Consider the following 22490-nt stretch of genomic DNA (forward strand, 5'->3'; position numbering starts at 1 on the left):
TTTCGTATTCTTTATCTCATTTGCTGCATCAATATGCACGTGTGGCCGAGTTGATAAGGCGCCCGACTGATAATCCATAGGTTGCGAGTTCGAGCCCCGCTCGTGCCAACGTGTTGTGTCCTTGGGCAATGCACTTTATCCTCATTGCCTACTCTGGGGGATGGGGTTGGGTTGGATTGGATGTTTGTATAGTTGTTTGTTTTAATGTCGCAATATTGGCGCTGATTAAGCTGCTGCCTGCAAACTGCATTGTGTCTGTTTAGATGTGTTTAATGTACAATTCTAGCAATTTGACTTGCGGGTCACCATTAGAGATTGAAATAAAACCTTCCTTTTTTTTTAACTTGCCAGAGAGAAGTGATTTAAAATTGGATACAAAGAGGATATTAAAATGCCCACATCACCTCAAGAGTTTCTTTCCTATATACATGTAATAATAATGTAATAAGAAAATAAATGTACAACACAAAGCAGTATTACATATAGAAATATTCCATTATATGTGTATTTAAAAATGAACAATTCAGAACTTTAAACATTTGTTTAGGTTTACATATCTCTTACTTGTTGACTATTATAGCCTTACTGTCTAGGACGTGGAAATATTAAAAGATTAGTTTTGAAACCAAACAACCATGTTCATGCATTTGAGTATCTATTTAAATGATCCGTCTCTATTATGTCTGTAATAAATTGTAAGTATACATGTGTATGTCATACTGGCACGTCTGTATGCAAGACAACGTATTCCTGATTTAAAAAGACCATAAAGGTATTGCGCATATCCTTAGTAAAATACATAGATATGTGCATATACCAGGCAGCTGAAATTGCAAGATAGTTTTATGCATATGCTCTAATTAATCTGAGAGGAAATTAAAGTTGAAGTAGAAATCTGTGCACCGGGTCGATTCTGCTAGATCAAAAGCTCGGGATACAAAAATTGGTCTTGATTTATGTTACGTCCAGAGACAATGATGTCAGAATCAGGGCGTAGCCAGCTTTCTTGGTCAGGGGGGGGGAGGCAAAATAAAAGTTTGGGGCACAGACGAAAAAATTGCAGTTGCATCATACAATACATAGAGACTGTATGTCTTCGAGCTTCCCGAAAAGGGCCTTATTGGGATGATGTGCGCGCGTAGCGCAAAAAAAAATGGTATTTTACACTATATTCGCCCATTATCCGGCTAAAAAAGGGTTTTATTGTTATATGTGCGCTTAAATTTTGTATTTTAAACTATTTTGGCCCTGAATTTTGCTAGAAAATGAGCTCGTTGCCCTTTTTCTTTTCCTTTGCCCTCCTGATTTTCTCTTTCATTTTTTGTCGGAGGGGCACTTTTTCTTTCTTTTTTGTCGGGGGGGGGGGGGCACTCTTCCCACCCCCTTTCCCCCCTACTGGTCAGAATACAATAACTCTTCAATAATTATGAAACATGGATATAAAATACAAAATAATTTATTGCTGCTATCAACAGCGAAATCATCGATGTTCTTGTAAGGTTGTGTGGCAATGACAAACGGACACTCCGAATGCAAGAATCATGTGAAGTAACCGATCTTTACCTAAAACTGCCTCGCAAAGTAAACCACGCAGACGACGCGGACGCATCGTTGTTAATTGGTGATGTATACCGGCGAAACATGCATACCTAAATATGCCTTGATCACACAACGATATAATACTTATCCTCGTTCTTCCCCAAAGGCATGTGATCCGGCGTACTAAAATGCTCTTATTTACACCCAAACGGCTTAAGCTAATCGTAGCTCCATCCTTTGCGGACATTGTAGTGATAACAATGTTAACCGATATAACATTGAGAGGTGTAGGGTGGTAGTGAAGCATTGTTTGTTTCTGCTCTTGTATAATTCTAAACAATAGGAACGTTTATCTTGATAGTTTGGTTAAAGTATACATTTTCTTTTATTCGTAGTAGACACTCTGGCAGATATCGCAAATTTTGTGGAATTATAGTCCAAACCGGGTATATATCTGATATCTGACATTCCCAATTTTGTGGCGTTATAGCAATATTACACTTGTATAATAACGTCGGGACTTGCAACGTAAGTCTTATCAATGCGCACCTTGAAATCTGACCATTTTCTTTTTTATGATAAAGCAGCATTTGTATGGTCTTGGTATTTCTCCAATTTGTCAGATTCAATCTAGGAAGACCATGCAATTATGTAATAATATAAATCACCACATGTTCAACGTCATGAGAGAAACATTCTTTTCATATTTTCAGCGTAGTCAACCACATCGATTCAAAGTTACGATTTTGAAAACTATTTAAAATTTTGTCTCAAAGCTGCTCTGATATTCAAAATATAATGAGGAATGCGTTTTTTAAATTAAATTTCCATTTGGATATACTTTATTTTTTACCTGCGCACATTAACATAAAAATAATGAAAAGGAAAACTGATTTTTTTGTTGACAATTCAGGCATGACTAATGCACATGTTCTAATGCGCGCGGGAGTGTTGAGACAAACTTTTAAATTACTGGACCCTGCACTAATTCAAAATCAATATACTGTAGCGTATAGAAGTTCTCGTTAGTGTAAAAACTTAATACAGGAAGCTGTACTCCAGAGAAAAGAATATCCATCATGTTATGTGTAATTCCATGTGTTCATATAACCATTTCAAATTACTTATTTATTTATTTTTACAGGATACAAAAGAGAAATACAGACGAATGTGGGAAACAGAAAAATCTGGAGAAGAATTAGGTATGTTCAAAGCACTGCAAACACAAACGTTTTGCAGAAAACGTTTATATGTCGGGTTATATAAAGAGTATATAAAAGGTATAATACGTTTTGAAAATCATTAAAAACATTTTGGAAAACTTACTCAAAAATATTACAACATGATATATTTTGAAATAACATTTTGACAATATTTTAAAATTTTATTGTAATGTTTGTAATATAAAACGTTTTAAAACCGTCTTCATGAGCATTATATAACCTGCCATGTTATTAGAACGCTTTTAACAAAACGTTTTAAAAAATTGTTGTGTTTGCTGGGTTATTATAGAATTGCAACGTAATAAGTAATAATGACACACGCACAATTCTTAAACAACATCTTTTGCACAGAATTCAATGGGATTTTAAAAGTAAAGTGGCAGTTGAAACTTTAGTGATAACACGTTTGCAGTGCATGATGGGGCTTCCTTAAATCATCCTCTGGATGCGTGCAAGGCGTTCTTATCAGTTTCTCGCACCTGGGTCTGCGGATGTCTGTGAATGTGTATGTGGTGGGTGGAGATGTGCGTTTGTGTTTCGCAACATAGGTCTAGCTACGAAATACATACGCACCACCACCAACCACAAACACAACCACATAATTACACAGACACGGCACGGAAAAATAGATAAATATATAGGTATACTTATTACGACACAAAATACCTACCAACGGACCATAATGTATTAAAGTGTAATACACTAACACAGACACAAGCTGATACGTAATGTCTTCTAGTGCCAAGATGTAGTTCACATAGTCTGGCACTTCGTTTCTACGTGCCAATGGGATTTGAAATGTAAAGTGGCAGTTACACACGAAAGTTTGCAGTGCAAATGTCCTCAATCCTGTGGATGCGTGAGTTACAGTTAAAATGAGCATGAAGGTCATATTCATAGGTATTTCAATTTGGTGCTACGTGTATCTCATTAAATTAAATGAGGTACACGTAGCACCAAATTGAGGTACCTATGAAAACGACCTTCATGCCCATTTTACACTGTAACTCAGAATACAATTGAGGACATTTACGGCTCATTCGTGGTGTACGGTCACAAATGTTCTATAAGACTGTCATAGTTTCCACTGCTACAACACAATACAATGGCCAACCACATGCATACAGACACACACACAATCAATCTTCACAAAGCCACCAAATCAAGGTCCAAGAAAATGCAGTAATATCATGCGAATTTTGAAAATGTCTTATGGTTAGACTCCTACGACATAACCTTCCTGTATTCTCTATGGAAGAAACAACATTATAGTTGGCATGGGATGATGTATTCCAGGGACTCCTGAGGACAGAATAACCAACACAGCATGTTTGTTATCATGCCATATGAAACTGAACTGAACTAAAATAAACTGAACTTAATAACTGAACATACTTTACTTTATCAGAAGAGAGTGATGAAATATCAAATATTTATAATCTGGAACATTACTCTTTCCTCGTGCTTTGAATCATTATTATTTGAGCAAATACTACAATATGAAATAACTTCATAGTTTCAAATTCACTTAAGCATGATATCATATTACCAAAAAAGCTCTACACACACGCTTCCTCAACAATAATATCGCTATTTCAATGTTAAGAACTCTATTTATGTTGTTACGAATGACCATGCATTTCACAGGCACTCATCCAAACCGTTTCATCTCGCTGGGCCTGGTCCATATAATAGTATTGGGCTGTTGTTTAGTAGTTAGCCTTTTTTCTGACTGTCTCCCTATGCTTTATAAGGAGCATTTTGGAGTAGCTACTTCAATAACTATCCCGTAATGGCGTGCGAATCATAAGGGCTATATCAATTACATTGTACGTTTCTGTTCACAAACGGAAATGACCGATAGAACTTGTTAACAACGTGAGTCATGCCTTTTTGGGTGCTGGCTATATGCTTCAACATTTTAAAATGACCAAGTTTTTAGATGTTTTTTCACTCATTTCAATGCAATTTTCATGTTGATTCCAGTAAAATTTAGTACTGTAGTTGGCACCCTTGTGGTGAGGGTTAATAATGTTCGTGTAATTATAAATGTATCCACCAATACGTTTTTTGGATCTTTAAAACGATCATTAGCAAAAGACATTGTGGCAAATACCACAAATTCACTTCAGCCATGCACATATGACATCATTGATAGTCCCAGATCAACACCAAATATGAAAAGTGAGACACGTGACCTTGGGTTTACAGGAGCATGTGTATTGTACGCATTTCAATTAGAATTGCAACGGCCAAAACAACATGGATAAATGACTAAAGTAAGTTAGTTATCCTTTTGAATTTGGATAAGGCTTAAGAATGTTAACCGCGTCCGTATGAAATCAACCAAAATGATACCTCCCATAGTAAAGGATAGGGTGCTTTTACGTACATTGGTTGACCTTTTGGACTTCCTGATACAGCCAAATTAATTACAAACAAAGAGGGCGATAATGAGATTAACCCACTGCAGCCAATGTCATAGATGGATATTATTATTAGCTGTAGAATTACCTACCATAGCGATAGGTGAATACAATTTTTGAAAGTATTGCCCTGCACTAGACGTACGCTGTAACTCTGCATCCCACCATTGATGATCACAGCAGCTGAAAGGAGTATCCCAGCAAGCATTGCAGTATAGCTGCTTGCTCCATAGCAAATGTATAGACCACTTGACATCACTGTTTATCAACAAAGGCGAGGGACTCGTCTATCGATATGCTCGAACGAGCCGCTACACTGTTCAATGGCTTTCTTGTATTGTATGAAATGTGGCGGGCGATTTAAATGCACATGCCCTTAGCAGACTACGATGCGTACGCACACTGCAGGGCAAAGAACAATGTAAATTGTCATAATGCGCGCGCATACTGCCGGGCAATGACGTCACATGCCAAGTGGTCTATACAAAATATAAACAAGAGCCGCTTAGATATTGAGAGCTATGGATAGTTTCACAATACTTTAAAGGTCGTATTTTTACAAACAAAAGTCTTAACCTCCCCTGATTTAAGCCAGTTATTGAAAGTGAGGGATTTTGTTTACATTTTCTATGGCACATTCATTATTCTATTATGGTACCGCAAAGCATAATGGGATACTCCCTTCAGCTGCTGTGATTGATGATCAAATAATAGGCACAATAACCTGAATCGTAATTCTATGGGGATTCAACATTATGCAGAGTCCATGTACGCTTCAATCGCACTTTAAAAAAAGTGTTTTCACCTATCGCTATGGTTATTAAATCCTGTTACATCACTACTTCTACGGCGAATACCTATATTCTAAATGTACACTCTTCTGTACTGCCCATTACATTTCCATTTCTCATAAACAGGCAATACATGTGTTATGTGCATGCTCTCAGTGGAACTGATTGACAGATCAAAGGAGGACTCAGAGGTTAATACCGGAGGTTACTTAAATATAGTGCCCTGCCCAAATTTGTGCCTATTTTTGCATTTTTCTTTAAAAAATTATAGCGCATTGGGGACAAGTAAGATATGTATATATTGTAGGGGCAAGGACTACAACTTCTGACTGTAAATTTTATTTCAGTACAAACAACAGTTGTGGGGTTACAGTCAAAAATGAGGGAAAACCAATATTTGATCAATGAATTAATAACTACTTGCTTTAAGTTGCTGCATATTCAGTACAATAGTTGTAGCCCCTATAATATACATAATCTTACTTGTCACCAATGTGCAATAATTTTTGAGAACAATGCAAAAATAGGCATAAAATTGGCCATGGATATAGTGCCCTCTTAAGTTAGATTCCAATTCCAATTCCAAAATTTTAATAAAGGACAAGAAGCTCGTTATATGTATATTTCCTTACGATAAGAGCTTTAGCAGCATAGTCTAAACATTGATACCCTTGATTATAGCCTAAAATGTCATTCTTAATTTCACTCCTTTTAGCTTATTTTCAATTACTGTTACATGAGAGAATAGAAGCTTATTAGGAACATGTGTTAGCCATGAGCCAAAATGCATTTACTGACATTAATTCTTTGATGAAGACTTGATTGCTCTATATCATACAAAACATGCACCGAAATCGATGTTTTAATTCTTAAGAGAAAAAGGAAATCCAATCACACCGCGAGCCCAAACTTATAGGCCAAATCTCATTTACAATGTCATATCTCAATAACCCATATTAGCAATCATTGTTTAAAACTAGACCTCAAGGTGTGAAGTATGAGTTTTTATACCCGAAATATTCCAAGGTCATTCTATAAAATGTATAACTATATTTAGGTTAAAGAACTGTGACTGGGCAGATGAGAGTAATGTGTGATATCTTAGTGAATGGGCAGACAGGAAGGCTGCTAGCTGAAGAACACGCGGGAAAATTGTCAACTGATCTGTCAACAATAAGAATTAAGAACTGCTTGTCAATTTTATGTCAAATCTTTACAATTCTATGTCAACTTCTTTCGCTTTAAGACTCATCTAATTATTTTGCAAACCTGTTTACCGTTCATCTGCTTTTTCTTGTTACCCGTTTGCTATAAAAAGTTGTCAGAAACCATGGTTACCATGGTTACCTCTTATTTTTAAACAAAAACATAGTCAGCAGAGAAAGAAGGATGATTAAGGGAAAAGTTTTGCTTCAATATGTATTTATTGTTTGAATGAAGGGTTTGTCCCAATGTTGTGTATGACTGATTCATAATATTATTACATTTGACAGTAATAGGTTCCGCATAAAACATTTTGATTAAAAAAACCTTAAAGGTACTATTAGTAATTTTGCTAAAAGTTTTATAAACCATTATTAAAAATTGGCAAGTGGCAAGGCTGGTTTCACTTGACAAGTCCACAATTCGACAGGTTGTCGATATCACTAACATTGAATAACGTTGTTAGAGGTATCGATGGTACGGATGAACTTAAAATAAACTTCATCTTCGACAGCTACTTCTATTTTGAACCAATTTACTTGAACACGTAGTCATCGCTTCTTTGAATACAACTCATACAAGTATTTATAAGGATACACAGGCGATGTGTGCAACCTGCTTGTAGTGCAGGGCAATATATTAAAAATTGTTTGAACCAATTGCTATGGTACTTAATCAGTGCCGTAGCGTCATAGGGCACGACCTAATCAATCTGAAATTTTTAAAAATCCCATAGGAAAATGGCCGAAAAACGGCTTGTGCCCCCCAATCAGACCCGGTGCCCCCCCAATCAGACCCGGTGCCCCCCCAATTGGTTGACCCACGCTACGCCACTGTACTTAATCCTGTTACATCATCACTTTTACGGCGAATACCAATGCAAATACCTTATACGGTGTGTTGCAACGTTGTGACGATAATCCATACAATTACTATTGTTATGGAGATAAAAGGGCGCTGTAGAACAATTATTCGCCGCCGAAGTAATGTAATAATCGGATTACCTACCATAGCAATAGGTGAAAACAATTTTTGAATATATCGCGCTGCACTACCATGACTACAAGCAGACTGCACTCATCACCTGTGTATGTCTGCAATCATAGATTGAATACAATGCCGCTCTTTTCAAAGATACTAATCTTACAGGTGCGAGTGATCAGCATGATATAGTTCAATGCAGCAATATATATTTTTCTACACTACATCTGTTTTCACAGACATATTTTATGTAGTATTAACTTTAAACTTTTAAAAATTTTCAAATTTCAAATTAATGGACATCGTTTGGTAAATCTGTATTGTTTAAAATGTTAACATATTGCTTAGTTTTACATATGCTTTAAGGATATGTTAATAATTATTATATTGGAACTTATTTCTTTAAGACGAAGACGACGATTTAGCCATAAAACGTGGTAGGTCGAGAAATGTGGAAATGCTAGCTAGGATGCATGGTACTGCGGGTATTGCTGGAAAGAGAAGTTCACCAGGTTGGTATACAAGTCCGACAATTCGCTATTATGTATCCTACCCCTAACACTAAGCATAACCAAACACTAAACATAATCCTATCCCTTTAAATAACCCAACCCTAACTGTAACCCAACCCTGACTTACAAACTACCGAACCTTAGGACTAGGCCAAAGAGGAGCCCACCTTTTTTCCTCTAGAATTATATCTACAAACATGCGTTTTTATCATTTAATTATAGAGCTTGCGATTTCAAAACGTACGTATCATACGCCCGTGCATCTATTCAAAATACCAAATTTGTTTTTGGTATTATAACGCATAAACCAAACATAACTAAATAACCTGTGTGATTGAGGAATATATCAGCTATTACATGTACATACTTTTTGAATGTTGACAATTGACCACTCCGTTTTTGAAATAACAAAATTTTACGAAACTACCTGATTTTCAATCCGTTCCACGGAATCAAATATCTATCAAGCACTAATTATGCGCAGTGATTATCACTCCGAATACAGATCATCAATTGATATTTGAATCTGTTGAACGGTTCGAAAATGAGGGAGTTTCGTAAATTTCTTATATTTCAAGAACGGTGTAGTCAAAAGTGAAAATTCAAAAAGTATGTGATAGCTGATTTATTCCTCAACCTCAAGTTATTTATTTATGTTTAGTTGTGGCGTTAAAATACCTACACAATTAAGGTTCCGACGATACAGTTCTTTCAGGGACATCCTGTACACGGCGTATACATGATACGTACGTTTGGAAATCGTAAACTCTCTATTATTTACGAAAACACATGAAATAAATGAAAAGTCATGTCTCCCACAGCTTTTGGATTTTACCAAAATCTGAGGTGCTTGTATCAGTTTCTTTCAGTGGGAAGAACAAATTAAATTCTTTGCTTGGTTCTCTACAATTTGATATTTTGTAACATACGGAAATTCTCAAAGATTCAATGACGATATCCGTGGTTTCAAAGAACTATTTCCAAATTAAATCCCTAACAGATCCTACTTGATAATTGGAAAAGTTTGTGATACTAAAATATGTTGCAAGGATTACAATACTTAATACCTTGGATTATGGTAAAGGTTAAGAATAAAATCTACTAGATATAGGGGAACAATATTGAACTGAAAGACGAGTAAGGGAACAATACTAAATTGAAGAACCGTGAAGGGTGTTCCGAAGGTATTTATAACCTGGAAACCACGTAGTTATATCATTTTATTTACTTTATCATATTACGACATCGTGGTAATAATTAATTTTTAATTAATGCAAACATCCGTGACATCGACATACTGGTATTTATGATAGAAAATGACATTACGCAGTTCTTTCTAATAATATCCATGCAAAATTGATTCTGCGTGACTATGATGGTTTTTTTTCTCTGTTACGATCATGCAATAATCATTTGCTTGCTAAAAATTGGCCTCCAAATTGTCAATGATAGCCACCAATGCTCATTTATCTTAACATTATTCAATTGACTATAACGTTGAACCTTTTAGTGACTATAATTTTATCGTTACAATTGAAACATCAAACACTCAGCAAGTATAATAATGGTTTTTATTGTGTTTGATTTCAAGCATCATAATCAAATCATCTATTGGATATATCACTTCATTTGTGCTCAATGTAAACTGCTTGAAATCACTAAAGGTAACAAAACCAATAGACGTAACGACAAATTTATTTTAAAATTGTTTTAAAAGGGTGTATCAATTTGAGTACTGATTTGTCTCAATAGAAAGACCATTAAGTGGTGGTACTGTACTTTTTGGTTGATTATTTTTGTACTGGAAGCGTAATTTGGAATAAAGGCGCAAGTGGAGGTTTGAGGATTTGGATAGACAATCATTAACTCAATTAATTACCTTACTGTCGGTTTACGTTACGTTGATTTCTGACATTATAGCTGCATGTTTAAACACACAAGTAAACTACATGCATGTGTTTTGTATAAATATGTTTATACAAGCTGTATCAAAATTATTATTCTCCGTTTGTTTTCAATTTTTGTGGGGTTTTTAGTCATGTTTTTTAATTTATTGGACAAATTTAGCTCGTTGAAGTGTCCCTACTACACACCAATATTCTTATGGCCAGTTAGTGGGTGGCCCATAGCAGAGTTACCCCAGGGTAACTCCAAGCTCCCGATACCTCCAACCTCACGATAGGGTAACTGTGGAGTAACTCGACCTTGGAGTAGCTCTGCAGTAACTCTGCTATGGGCCAAGTGGCCGTAAGAATGTGGTTGTGTAGTAATAATAATGATAACGCTTTGACAGGACAATGTGTGAAAGCAGTTCTTTTTTAAAAATCAAGTGACCAAGAATCAATATATGTGACATGCTACCACAAAATGAACGTAAAGTCGCAATTTGGTAGATTCGAGACATCATGGCTGCTGAGTTGATGCCCTTTGTTCGCTGCGCATCTGTACAAGGCAGTAGTATGTCATGTCGATAATGACCCATTTAGCACCCGTTCACAAAGGACTTACAGACATCCTATAAACCTTCAATAGTTGCGTGTGAAACAAGAAAACACCAACGCAGCAGCCAGGATGTCTCGAAACTACCAACTTGCTACTTAACGCTCATTTCGTGGTAGCAGGTCACACAAATTTGGTTTTTAACATGTTTACAGTGCTTGTATACTTCAGTTTATTGTTTGAACCAATTAATATTGCTTTTTGTAAACGTTATGGAGTAGTTTCTATATGTATGGATGTAAAACAAAATAAATTTTACTTTCTCTGCGGAAGAAAAAGACAAGGGTGGCGGAAGGTTGGTATAATTCCGGGGGATTCTTGGTTGAAATGAGGGTATGGGGATGTGCAGCTAATTCGGGGTGTATTTTCAGAAATTAATTTAGACTCGTGGTGCATTTTTAGACATTTCGGTTTATTAATGACCCTCAATTGCATGAGAATTTGGTTTAAGAAAGGGTGCTTCTTCAAAAGTTTCTCGGAAAAGTGCTAATTTTTCATCATTTTTAGCAAAGTTTGCGAAGATTTTCCAAAAAATTGGTATAATTTCGGGTCTGCTTTTCGTCAAATTTGGTTTCAAGTGTTTAGGTTTTTGGAGTCTCAGCCACACATCCCCCACCCAAACCAACGTTGAGACACCTACCCTCGTCCCCGGATATAATGATGGAACATTATTGTTTTCGATGAGATTGCAGCTGTACAGTATTAATAAAATGTTAATTTTATGTAATTTATCTCATATGATGTCATTATCATTTCAGATTTTGTAACAGATTATCAGATACTTAATAACTGTCCACAATTGCGAAGTCTTTTAGCAAGTGCACAACCAGACTTAGTTTTGAGGAATTTAAACGGTAAGATTTAGATTTAATCTAAACACAATACACGTAATAAATTTAATAATTTAGTGGTAGTAGTAAATGGTCTGGAAATTATTGTCTATACAGTACAGTCACTCATGTTATTCTGTATAGGAAAGTGGCCAAGGATTAGAACATTCGTGGATAAGAATGGCCGCGACTCGAAGGGCCAAGGCCATTCTTATCACGAATGTTCTTATCCGCGGCCATTAACCGACTTAATACACACCTACGACGTCGCGCTATTGTTTTATCGCCCCATTATTTTCCACGAATGGAGTGTTATAGAAATAGGTTGCTCATTTACATATTGTTCAATTGCTGATTGATACCGTATTAATTTCCTGTAAACATTAATCTGACCTCATGTTGATATCGATAAGCAAACAAATATTGGTGAATTCTTTGGGATACTTGATTTAATTAATGCCTTTTTTATGCAAGCCTGCATAGAACATTACTAAAACTTATAGTCAGACAGGACAGATGGATACTTTTATTTCCATAAAATTAGCCTTTATTTGGTCTGTGGACATGTATTATTTATAATCATTTCTGTACTTTGGCGGTACCAAGTGTAATTAATTACCATACTCTCTCAACACTTCGGGTTTTCATAGTCATTCAGTGAATGCATGAAAACCCTTAAATTTACATATGGGTGTGACTGCCATGTGGGTGTGACTGCCATATGGGTGTGACTGCCATGTACAAATCATGACTATTGAATTCCGCCCATGCGAGCCGATGGGACAATATAGTCGATGACGTCATTGGCACAGTGCGTTCCAATCCGCAACTTTGCGTTCCAATCCGCAACTTTAACTTAACGTCATAATTATTATACCTGTAAAGATTCAGCTGCAAGTACTAAATTTTCAGAGAGGAACTCGTATGATTTCCATCGTTGAAGCCTGCTATGTCAATGGTCCGCTATGTCGATGGGCCAATATGTCGAATAAAATGTATAATGTTCACTATGTAGAATCGAACCCTAACACTAAACTTAACACTAATTATATATGTTTATCCTAACCCTAAACCTAACCAGAATTCCAACCATAATCCTAACTAAACCCTATTTCATAATCGATACAGCGAACCTTACGTCATAATCTGGTATAAGAAAATACCAGCTAGACATAGCAAACCCTCGACATATCGATCTTAGGGTCGCTACAGACTCCGAGCATTCAACGTAGAATATTTTATGTAACATATCTACGTTACTTAATCTAGTCCCATTCTATTTCCAGTAATGTTTAAGTTATAACGAATGTTTGATGACGTAAAATCGATAATATGTTGCGTAGAATATCTGGTTGCAACATATTATCGATTTTACGTCATCAAACATTCGTTAGAAGTTATATATTACGGGTAATAAAATGTGAATATATTAAATAACGTAGATATGTTACATCGAATATTTTACGTCGAATAAAAAGTATGTAGGGTCACTTACACCGCATATGCATTACTTGCCAGGTGTTAAGATGATAGTGTAGGAGCAATTAATTCACACTCAGAAGTGGTTAATTAATTGATGGAATCCATTATCCTATCTATTACAGATGTAATTAACATGTGTGAAACATTGCAAGTTTTTGATGCGCCTGAAAGTCCTTAACAAATATTTTAAGGTAAGCTATAAATTTAATATGGACCAGAGCTGTAAATGTGTGTTAAGGTAACGTAAAATCCCTGTTCTACAAATCTTTTAAATAGGGTCGGTTGGTCGGGCGTTTTGTTGTTGTTGTTGTTTTCTGGAGGCTAAAATTACCCTAAAATTCACTAAAATCTTACCAATGTGGAAAAATGTCTCTTTGCAAACATATTTCTAAAAATGTTCAGCCAAAATTTGTAAATTTGTAAACTTTGGCCCCAAAACGGCTGATTTAAAAAACCAAAAAAACAAAAAAAACAACCGCGAATTCTGGGTCAGTCGGGCCCGTAGAACAGGGGTTTTGTCATCGCCTGAGTGAATAGTAATATTTCAAAATTGACGACGATGATGATGAAGAACAAGAAGAAGAAGATGATGACGACAACGATTATGATGATGAGGAAGAGGATGATGATGATGATGATCATGTTGTTGTTGAGGAGGAGGATATATAGATGACGATGGTGATGATGATGGTGATGATGATGATGATGATGATGATGATGATGATGATGATGATGATGATGATGATGATGATATGATGATGATGATGATGATGATGATGATATTGATGTTGATGATAAGGAGTCCGGGAGGAGGAGGATATAGATGATGCCGATGAAGAGGAGGATATAGATAATGACGGTAATGATGATGATGATGATGATGATGATGATGATGATGATGATGATGATGATGATTGTGATTGTGATGATGATGATGATGATGATGATGATGATGATGATGATGATGATGATGATGATTATGATGATAATGATGATGATGATCATGATCATGATCATGATCATGATGATCATGATCATGATCATGATCATGATGATCATGATCATGATGATGATCAAGAGTTTTTATACCTTTCGAAAGAGTACAACATATTATTGGTTTTGTCAGATCTTGTAGCTGAGGGAAAAGTTGATGGAACTTTATAGTAGTAGTATAGAAGTAGAATAAAATTATCGAGCTAATAGTATCCGTTTCTATACTTATACATTTTATCCTTCTTACTTTTTTAAAAACAGATTGAAGCTATGTAATATAAGTAGCAGCAGTTAGCAGAAACCGGATTTTACTTCTACCATATTTCATGCTTTTAATTGCATACTTGACGCAAAACTTCGAACTGGATACCAACGGAAGTTCTTGTATTATAAAAGTCACTTTTTCACTCCCGCGCAAAGTGATCTAAAAGTCCGACCTGACGCCAAGATTCAATTCACTTTTCACCTATTTTAGCTGGCTTTCAATCAGTTTCAAACAACAAACTAAACTCTAATCAAACTGCAAGCATCACTTTTCATTTCTTATCATATATATACTTACTTATTTCGGTATTTTACTTTTATTCCAGTAAATAAATTATAAATAAATAGCTGAAACTAAGCAAACAAGTTCATCTGAGTTCATCATAAAATTCGTTAATGTATAAAAATCTGGAATATAAGAAGCTGAAGTGTTTAATATTGGATCGTATATTAAAGTTACAAGTTGCATACAGGGTATCTCAGAAAGAACTGTCATCGTTGTGAAATTTATTTTGATTTTTTAGTATTTTGATATCGCAACAAAACAGAAGGGAATGGTGTATGTTCAGTTATTTTGTTGCGTAATAAATAAAGCCATTACCACATTTAATTTCGCAACGAAAATAGACCCCTTCGCCCTTGAATTATAACAATTTGCAATTTTTAATCCATTCAATGCATGAATGATTTAATCTTATTTGGTTCCTGATTTAAAATGATAAAACTAATTTTCTACGGTACAGTTCTTTCCGAGATACCCTGTAACCAGTGAGTATAATCAGGTAATTTATCATTATTATTATTACGATTTGTTAAATTAATATTATGTATGCTTAATTAATACTTCAAAATTAAAGATTATCTTAGATTATGTCTTAGATTGTAGTCAAATGTGGATTCCACGAATAACGTTTATAAAAACATTTTTTCATAAAGTTGAAAGAAGCATAAACAAGATAAATAGAAACGAAACTTTAATTTAATTGACGCCTGTAATTAACACATTATACAAATTTCTGCCACAGATAGTAATGATGGTCAGTAATCAAACAAACAGGATTCCTTTCATCAAATAAATTTCGAATCTTGTGCTTTTTAAAGTGGTATTACATATCCCTTGATAAATTTGTGACCATTTTTGCATTTTCCACAAAAATTAATAACACACTGGTAACAAAAGTTATGTATATTATAGGGGCACGGAATCCAGTTCTACACTGGAATTCCAGTGACTCAAGACAATACGTTATTTATGATAAGAAAAGATGTACCGCTAGAATGTACCTCATTTCTTAACATATATTATATTTAACCACTTGTCTTGAATCACTGAAATATCAGTGAAGTAATTGGACTTATTGCCCCTATAATATACATAAGTTTTGTTACCAGTGTGTAGTTATTTTTTGAGAAAAATGCAAAATAAGTCACAAAACTTATTAGGGGGTGTAGTACCACCTTAAAGCAAGTGATTCAATTAAACATAATGCCTTTTCAGTTCACGAATCTAAGAATAAATTAATTAAAAGTCTTTTGAAAATTAGTATAAAATGGGTTTCGTTTCGCTTTATATACTGACTTTACTCAGGGGAATAGAATAATAGATGTTAAAGCAGATGAACATTAAGATCACTTGATATCTTTCATTTTGATTTGTCCTGAGTATCATGGTTTTGTGTAGTACTGTAGTTTATTTTAAACAACGTTACATCAATACCGCATTAAAATTCAAGAATAGTCCGTGCTGAATGGTTTGGAAGTTTGAATACTAAGAACATTTTGCTTTGCACAAATGACAGTATGTCATGACGTAACCTATTGGTCCAAATGAGGTTGCGGTCAGAAAAAACTTATTTTTTTTTAAATTGGCCTCTATTTTGTTTCAAAGTCTGTATTTTCTTAATAATGATAGAGAGCTTGGTTTTATGCTTTCTTGTTCTGCTGACAGTACTAAAATGTCTGAAGCAGTTTGCTCTTGACATAATCAATAAACCATTTTAGGGAATCCTGGAAGTTTTTGGTATTGAACCCCACATACGATATATCTTTAGGGTCAACGATAGTCTCGGTCCCAGCCGGTTTGTGCTCCTCCGTCACTAAACAAACCCGTCTGGCGACAACCTCATCGTACGTCTGTTCTGATTGGCCGAACATTACCCCAGTCTGAGACCGTGATAAATTGGGTGTCAATCAAGCACTGGGCTTCAGGCGATATGAATGCACACAATGAACATGAGTACGCGCTGCGACTTCTCTGACATATAAGGTGATATCAGACGATCGGCGCCTCAGTGGTTACCGAGTCCTATTGTCACTATTGTTACTTGTATCTATTGTGGTTTGCTACAAACCTGGGCGGTATAATGCTTTGTGTCAGCAGTCACGTGGTTTCATAGCCAATTGAAAACCACTTTACATGTAAAATCATTAACCATTCACAATTCGTCATTCCAAGGTTGTCGCCAGTGACGGAGGACCGCAAAGCGGCTGGGACCGAGACTAGGATACATTCAACTGCGCATGGTAAACTGCGCAGTAGCGATGTGCGCAGTAACGCTATGCGCATTGGCGTGACATACGTATAGTTCAATTGCCACGAATTTCGGGATTTCCGAAAGGTTGAAATCACCACAACACATTGCTAGTATTTTGTATCAATTGTACAATATTAATTGTAATGAATTAGTATATATCTTCATTATAAAAAAGCGTAACTACAACAAGGTAGCGCGAGAACGAGAGGTTAGCATTATACAATGTGTAAAATTACTGTAAATATAGTGAGGTGCCTCTATTAAATGTGCTCTTCCAGTTGAACTCCATACACCCTCTATGGAAGTCATGACCTTTATATCCCACACAGTGGGTGTAGATTTCAGGTAACCTCATTTGAAATTCACACTCCCTCTGTGACATATTAATGTCATGTCTTCCATAGGGTGTATGGATTTCAACTGAATTAGCCAAATTAATGCTTTCTTTCCCGATAAAGTATATTTTTATGCTCTTTCCTTCATTATAATATATATTGAACCGCCTATGTACATAATTACAGGCAACCAATAGCTTGGTAGATAGGCATGGTAGGTGAATATAAGAAAAGTTAAGCTTAGGAGTGACTAATTAAGTGTGGCGATAAATAACAAGAAGTCCACCCTGTAAATGAGCTATTCCAGATGAAATCCATACACCCCCTACGGAAGACATGACCTTAATTTTTACATCACCCTGACTGGCCCCCAAGGTAGCGCGAGAACGAGTGGTTAGGGAGTGTAGATTGAAAATAGAGCCACCCATTCAGGCAACCTCATCTGAAATGCACACTAACTGCATGGAAGATCAAGGTAATGTTTTCCATAGGGGTGTATGGATTTCAATTGGAATGGCCTAATGGTCTTTCACCTAGTTTTTTTTTTCTTGGCTATGTTTTTTTCTAAATGCTTTGTTTTTGTGAACAACCTTGTCTAATTACATCCCTTGCTCTTGTTTCCGTTTTCTACCTCTGTCTATCTATATTGCTTATTACCTGTTCTTTTATAAAAAGTGAAGCAATTCTGTCGTTTCATCTTTTCTTTCCCTTCCTTTCCTTTAACCTTCCCCCTTCTTGACTTTCATAGTCGTTGTTCCTTATTTCATATTTAATTTGTCATCTATACTATTAAAAAACCTTGTTGAACGCGTGAGAAAGCCGTATGCCCTATAAGGTCACTTTTGGAAAGTGAGTGAGCCATTCTTGATCGATGTAAATCTTAACTATTAGTAATTAATATTATTATCCAAATCGTAGCACCTTTAATTATAATGTAGCTTAGTGGAGGTAAAAGTTGTTCATTAATAATGTAGCTATTTACATGGCTTTGAATGATACTATAATTTCAGTGTGTACTACAAAAGTTTTGAAACAAAATGTACCTGTATATGACAGTTACCCAAAAGCTGTGATATTTTTGAACTCCTATTTTGTGTAAAAGAACGTTCCTAACGGTATTTGAACCAATAGTTGTAGATTTGTTAGTGTTGTAGATGTAAAAGTTGGCAATTGTAATATATCAAATGTGAGCTTGAGAATTTCAAAAAGAATTAAATTTAATTAATTATACTCTAATTGTGATTTGGTTGGCAAGAACAAGGGATAACTTTGAGTAGTGCACCTCACATAATTATATTACCGAAAAAGACATTTGAATCATCATAATTATAGTAAATAAATTTGATGTCTCATGCTTTTAATAAGTCGAGTATGTGTGTGTCTTATTTAATCCACTCTAAATTTTGCCATTGATAATTTAATTGTGAAGAAATGGTTGAACCGTTTTATAAACTAATACTTTTGCTATCCAAATCCAAGGAAATACTACTCACGAATCTGAGCTTTCGCCATCTTGGCTGATGGCTTGATCACAGATGAACTGGTCCACTGCTTTTCCCACGAGACTTGGTTGCTAACAACGCATCCTCGTTACCCAGAAGTGATGTTGATTTTAGCAGTGGGTCATACACATGATCTAGAAAGTGTGCACCCTCGTCACGGTTGAGAAAGTTCTTTCTTTCTGATTTGGATAGCCTCCCTGACCCTCCTTGTGAAAGCATTTGAGTCTCTGTCGAGTAATTTGGCCCCTCCCAGTCGATGACCGTGACGAGGGTGCACATTTTCTAGGTCATGTATATGTCCCACTGCTAAAATCAACATCACTTCCGAGTAACGAGGATACGTCGTTAGCAACCAAATCTCGCGGCAAAAGCAGTGGACCAGTTCATATGTGATCAAACCATCAGCCAAGATGGCGAAAGCTCAGTTTCGTGAGTAGTATTTCCTTGGATTTGGCCCGCAAAAGTATTAGTTTATGATCTCAATAATCCTACCAAATGAATCTTTCTACTGAGGTTGAACCGTTTGTTGCACTGTCTTGATGCTACTTACTTTGAATAAACCTGTATACATACAGTGGATTTTTGACAATATAAACCCAATAAAACAACCAACAGGTGCTTTTGGAAAAGGGCTTGTAATTGGTAAAAGTAATTTCTTGGCTATTTATATTGCACAAACGCAACACATTATTGTCCCGAAAATACAAACGCATACTTTCGCGACATCTATGTGTTAGTGCATTAACACATACACATACTTGTTCAGAAAATACACGGTGTAATTTGTATAAAGAACAAAGAAATTGTCTTCTAACAATTACGAGCACTTTACCAAAAGACTAATAATTTTGACACATATGGCCATTTAATGGTAATTAAACGCCCATTCAGTGATTCCAGCAAAGTGTAAATAAAATGAAATTGTGTAAAAATTGCTTTAAAGGGAAAAGTCTTTAAAATTTTCATTAGGTATTTGGAAAATGCAAAATTTGGAAAAATATAAATTTTTAATAATTTGCCATCAAATTTGTATTATATCGCGAATTTCAAAAAATCAATATTATTTGATATCGGAGGGACATTCCTCGTACTCGGAATGCAGTTTAATGTGTCTGATATGCTCTAATAGCCAACAAAAATACTGTGCAAACGTTGCTATTCGATCCCTTAAACAATTGCATGGCTAGCATTTTACATAAATCAAGTGTATATCCCTACAAATGTACCATTAACTGTAAAAAATACTAACTTAATTTCTAAAGTAGGGGATACAATAGCAACATTTTTTTCACTTTTATGCATTTTAGAGATATCCCCTGAACATTATAACCAATATTAAAATAAAATAATAATTATACTTAGTGGTAAGGTAGTTTTTGGCGGATAAAAGGTCATACAGGGGTCAAATTTAAAGTTCAAAGTATTCCACTAGTCATGAGGATTCAGAAAAAGTATAGTTTTTCATTTTTGTGATGTACTGTTCTCAAATTATAAGCAAAAAGGTCAAAGGTCAAATTTTAGTCTCAATTTGTTCGTCTCAATATCTTAATTCATGCTTGAACAATAGTCCAAGTTAAGAATAGTTTGCCATATCTTGTATGTTTCGTTACCGAGGTAAAAGAGGTCGATGACCATTGAAATCTATTGACCATGACCTATTTTTGTAATTAAACATCCTTAACAGTGCAAATATTCTTTAAATGAATTATGTTTGCAAGACGAACAATTTGAGACCATTTTTAGTTCTGACCTCTGCGGAGCTCAGCATCGCATCGCAGATATGGCAAACTATACTTTTTCTGCATCCTTTTGAAACCACTGTCTAACCTTTCCACGACAAAAACTACCTTTTCACCAATTATATTTAGTATACTTTTTATATACTGTTCAGGGGACATCTCTAAAATGCAGAGCAGTGAAAACAATTATGCTGCAATTAGAGTGACTCAAAACCCACTTTAGCGGGCTATAACTCAAGCTTTGATATCCATAATTATACGTTAAATAGGTCAGGGGCAACAACATTAGTGTTAAGGAACGGTTGACTTCGTTTTTGTTGACATGGTTTTGAAGCTTTTTGATCGTCAAAAAATCGAATTCGGTGATAATTAAACATCGGTTCTAGTGGTACATAACTAGATGCAAATGATAATGCATTAAAACTTTAGACAGGAAACAAGACAACCTGCTTCGTGAACAATATTTTGTGGGCTTTTTTTTTCAGATTGCTTGTGATATGAATGAAAATACTTTGCGTTCGAGATGTATTATGATAGTATATAGCTCTTCGTACCCGCGTGTTAAAGCTTTCTTTACAGAGGAAAGAAGAATTACGCATCGCACACTAACACATGTAAACATGAATTTACAAATGGAAACATAATATGCATAGGCAGATATTCCAGAGTACAAACCATTCTATGAAGATGTTAGCTATGAGGGGACTAACTGGCAAACCCATCGCTGCAACAAATTTTTGTTTTTAAGCACGGTAAATGGTGCTACGGAAGGTGAAGTATGTCGTTGTCAAGATAAACATCATCTAAGCCGGGCATTTAAGTCACGATGTCTTCAATCTTCAAAAGCGAGCGTTTTGTCAAATCCGGATCTACACATGTTTATGATCCATTGTTGGAGACTGCTAGCAAGACTAACATCGTTATCGGAAGGGACATAACTTCCCGCCAGTCATAAGCTATTGGATCATCACAACAACGTCAAGCTTCAAAAAAGTCAGTGGCTCACTGACGACACTGTCAGCAAGAAAACTAGTAAGTTTCTTTAAGGGGGTACTACACCCCTGTCCAAATGTGTGTCTAGTTTTGAAATTTTCTTTAAAATTATAGCGCATTGGGGACAAGTAAGATTATAGTATATATATATAGTTTACAAGTATATTATAGGGGCAAGGACTACAACTACTGCACTGTAAATATTATTTCAGCACAGACAACAGTTGTGTGGTTACAGTCAAAAATGAGGGAAAACCAATATTTGATCAATAAATCAATAACTACTTGCTTTGAGCTGCTGAATTTTCAGTACAGTAATTGTAGTCCTTCCCCTATAATATACATATCATTTCTGCAAAGCGACCTTATCTTTATTAAACCCAAAATGTGCTAGTGTGTCTCGTCTCAAGTTGAGACGAACGCCAAAATGGCAGAAAATAGGTATCAAACGCCCTTTACGCGCGTGTACAGGAGTGCAGTTAGCGCGCTCCTTAATCAGAACATTATCATGATGATTATGGTGCAAGCCATTTACGCCATCAATTTTGCAGCACATGTGTGGTTTTTTTTGTGTGTATTTTCACTTTGTTCCACCGTAGATGGCGCAAGACAAGTTTATTTTGAAGGAAGGACATGCACTGCAA

The 22490-nt window shown here is 35.5% G+C and overlaps 1 protein-coding gene across 1 annotated transcript in view; it reads left to right on the plus strand.

The window, feature by feature from the left end:
* The window catches only part of LOC140142530 (uncharacterized), a 35443-nt gene extending 16467 nt beyond the window's left edge, over positions 1–18976 (plus strand). The window contains exons 3-7 of the mRNA XM_072164522.1: positions 2684–2741; positions 8571–8675; positions 11933–12028; positions 13609–13677; positions 14741–18976. Coding sequence (XP_072020623.1) covers positions 2684–2741; positions 8571–8675; positions 11933–12028; positions 13609–13664 — 315 coding nt within the window. The 3' untranslated portion in view covers positions 13665–13677; positions 14741–18976. The remainder of the gene's footprint in view (positions 1–2683; positions 2742–8570; positions 8676–11932; positions 12029–13608; positions 13678–14740) is intronic.
* Positions 18977–22490: the final 3514 nt, after the last annotated feature.

Source organism: Amphiura filiformis, chromosome 20 (assembly GCF_039555335.1).
Source record: "Amphiura filiformis chromosome 20, Afil_fr2py, whole genome shotgun sequence".
NCBI lineage: Eukaryota > Metazoa > Echinodermata > Ophiuroidea > Amphilepidida > Amphiuridae > Amphiura > Amphiura filiformis.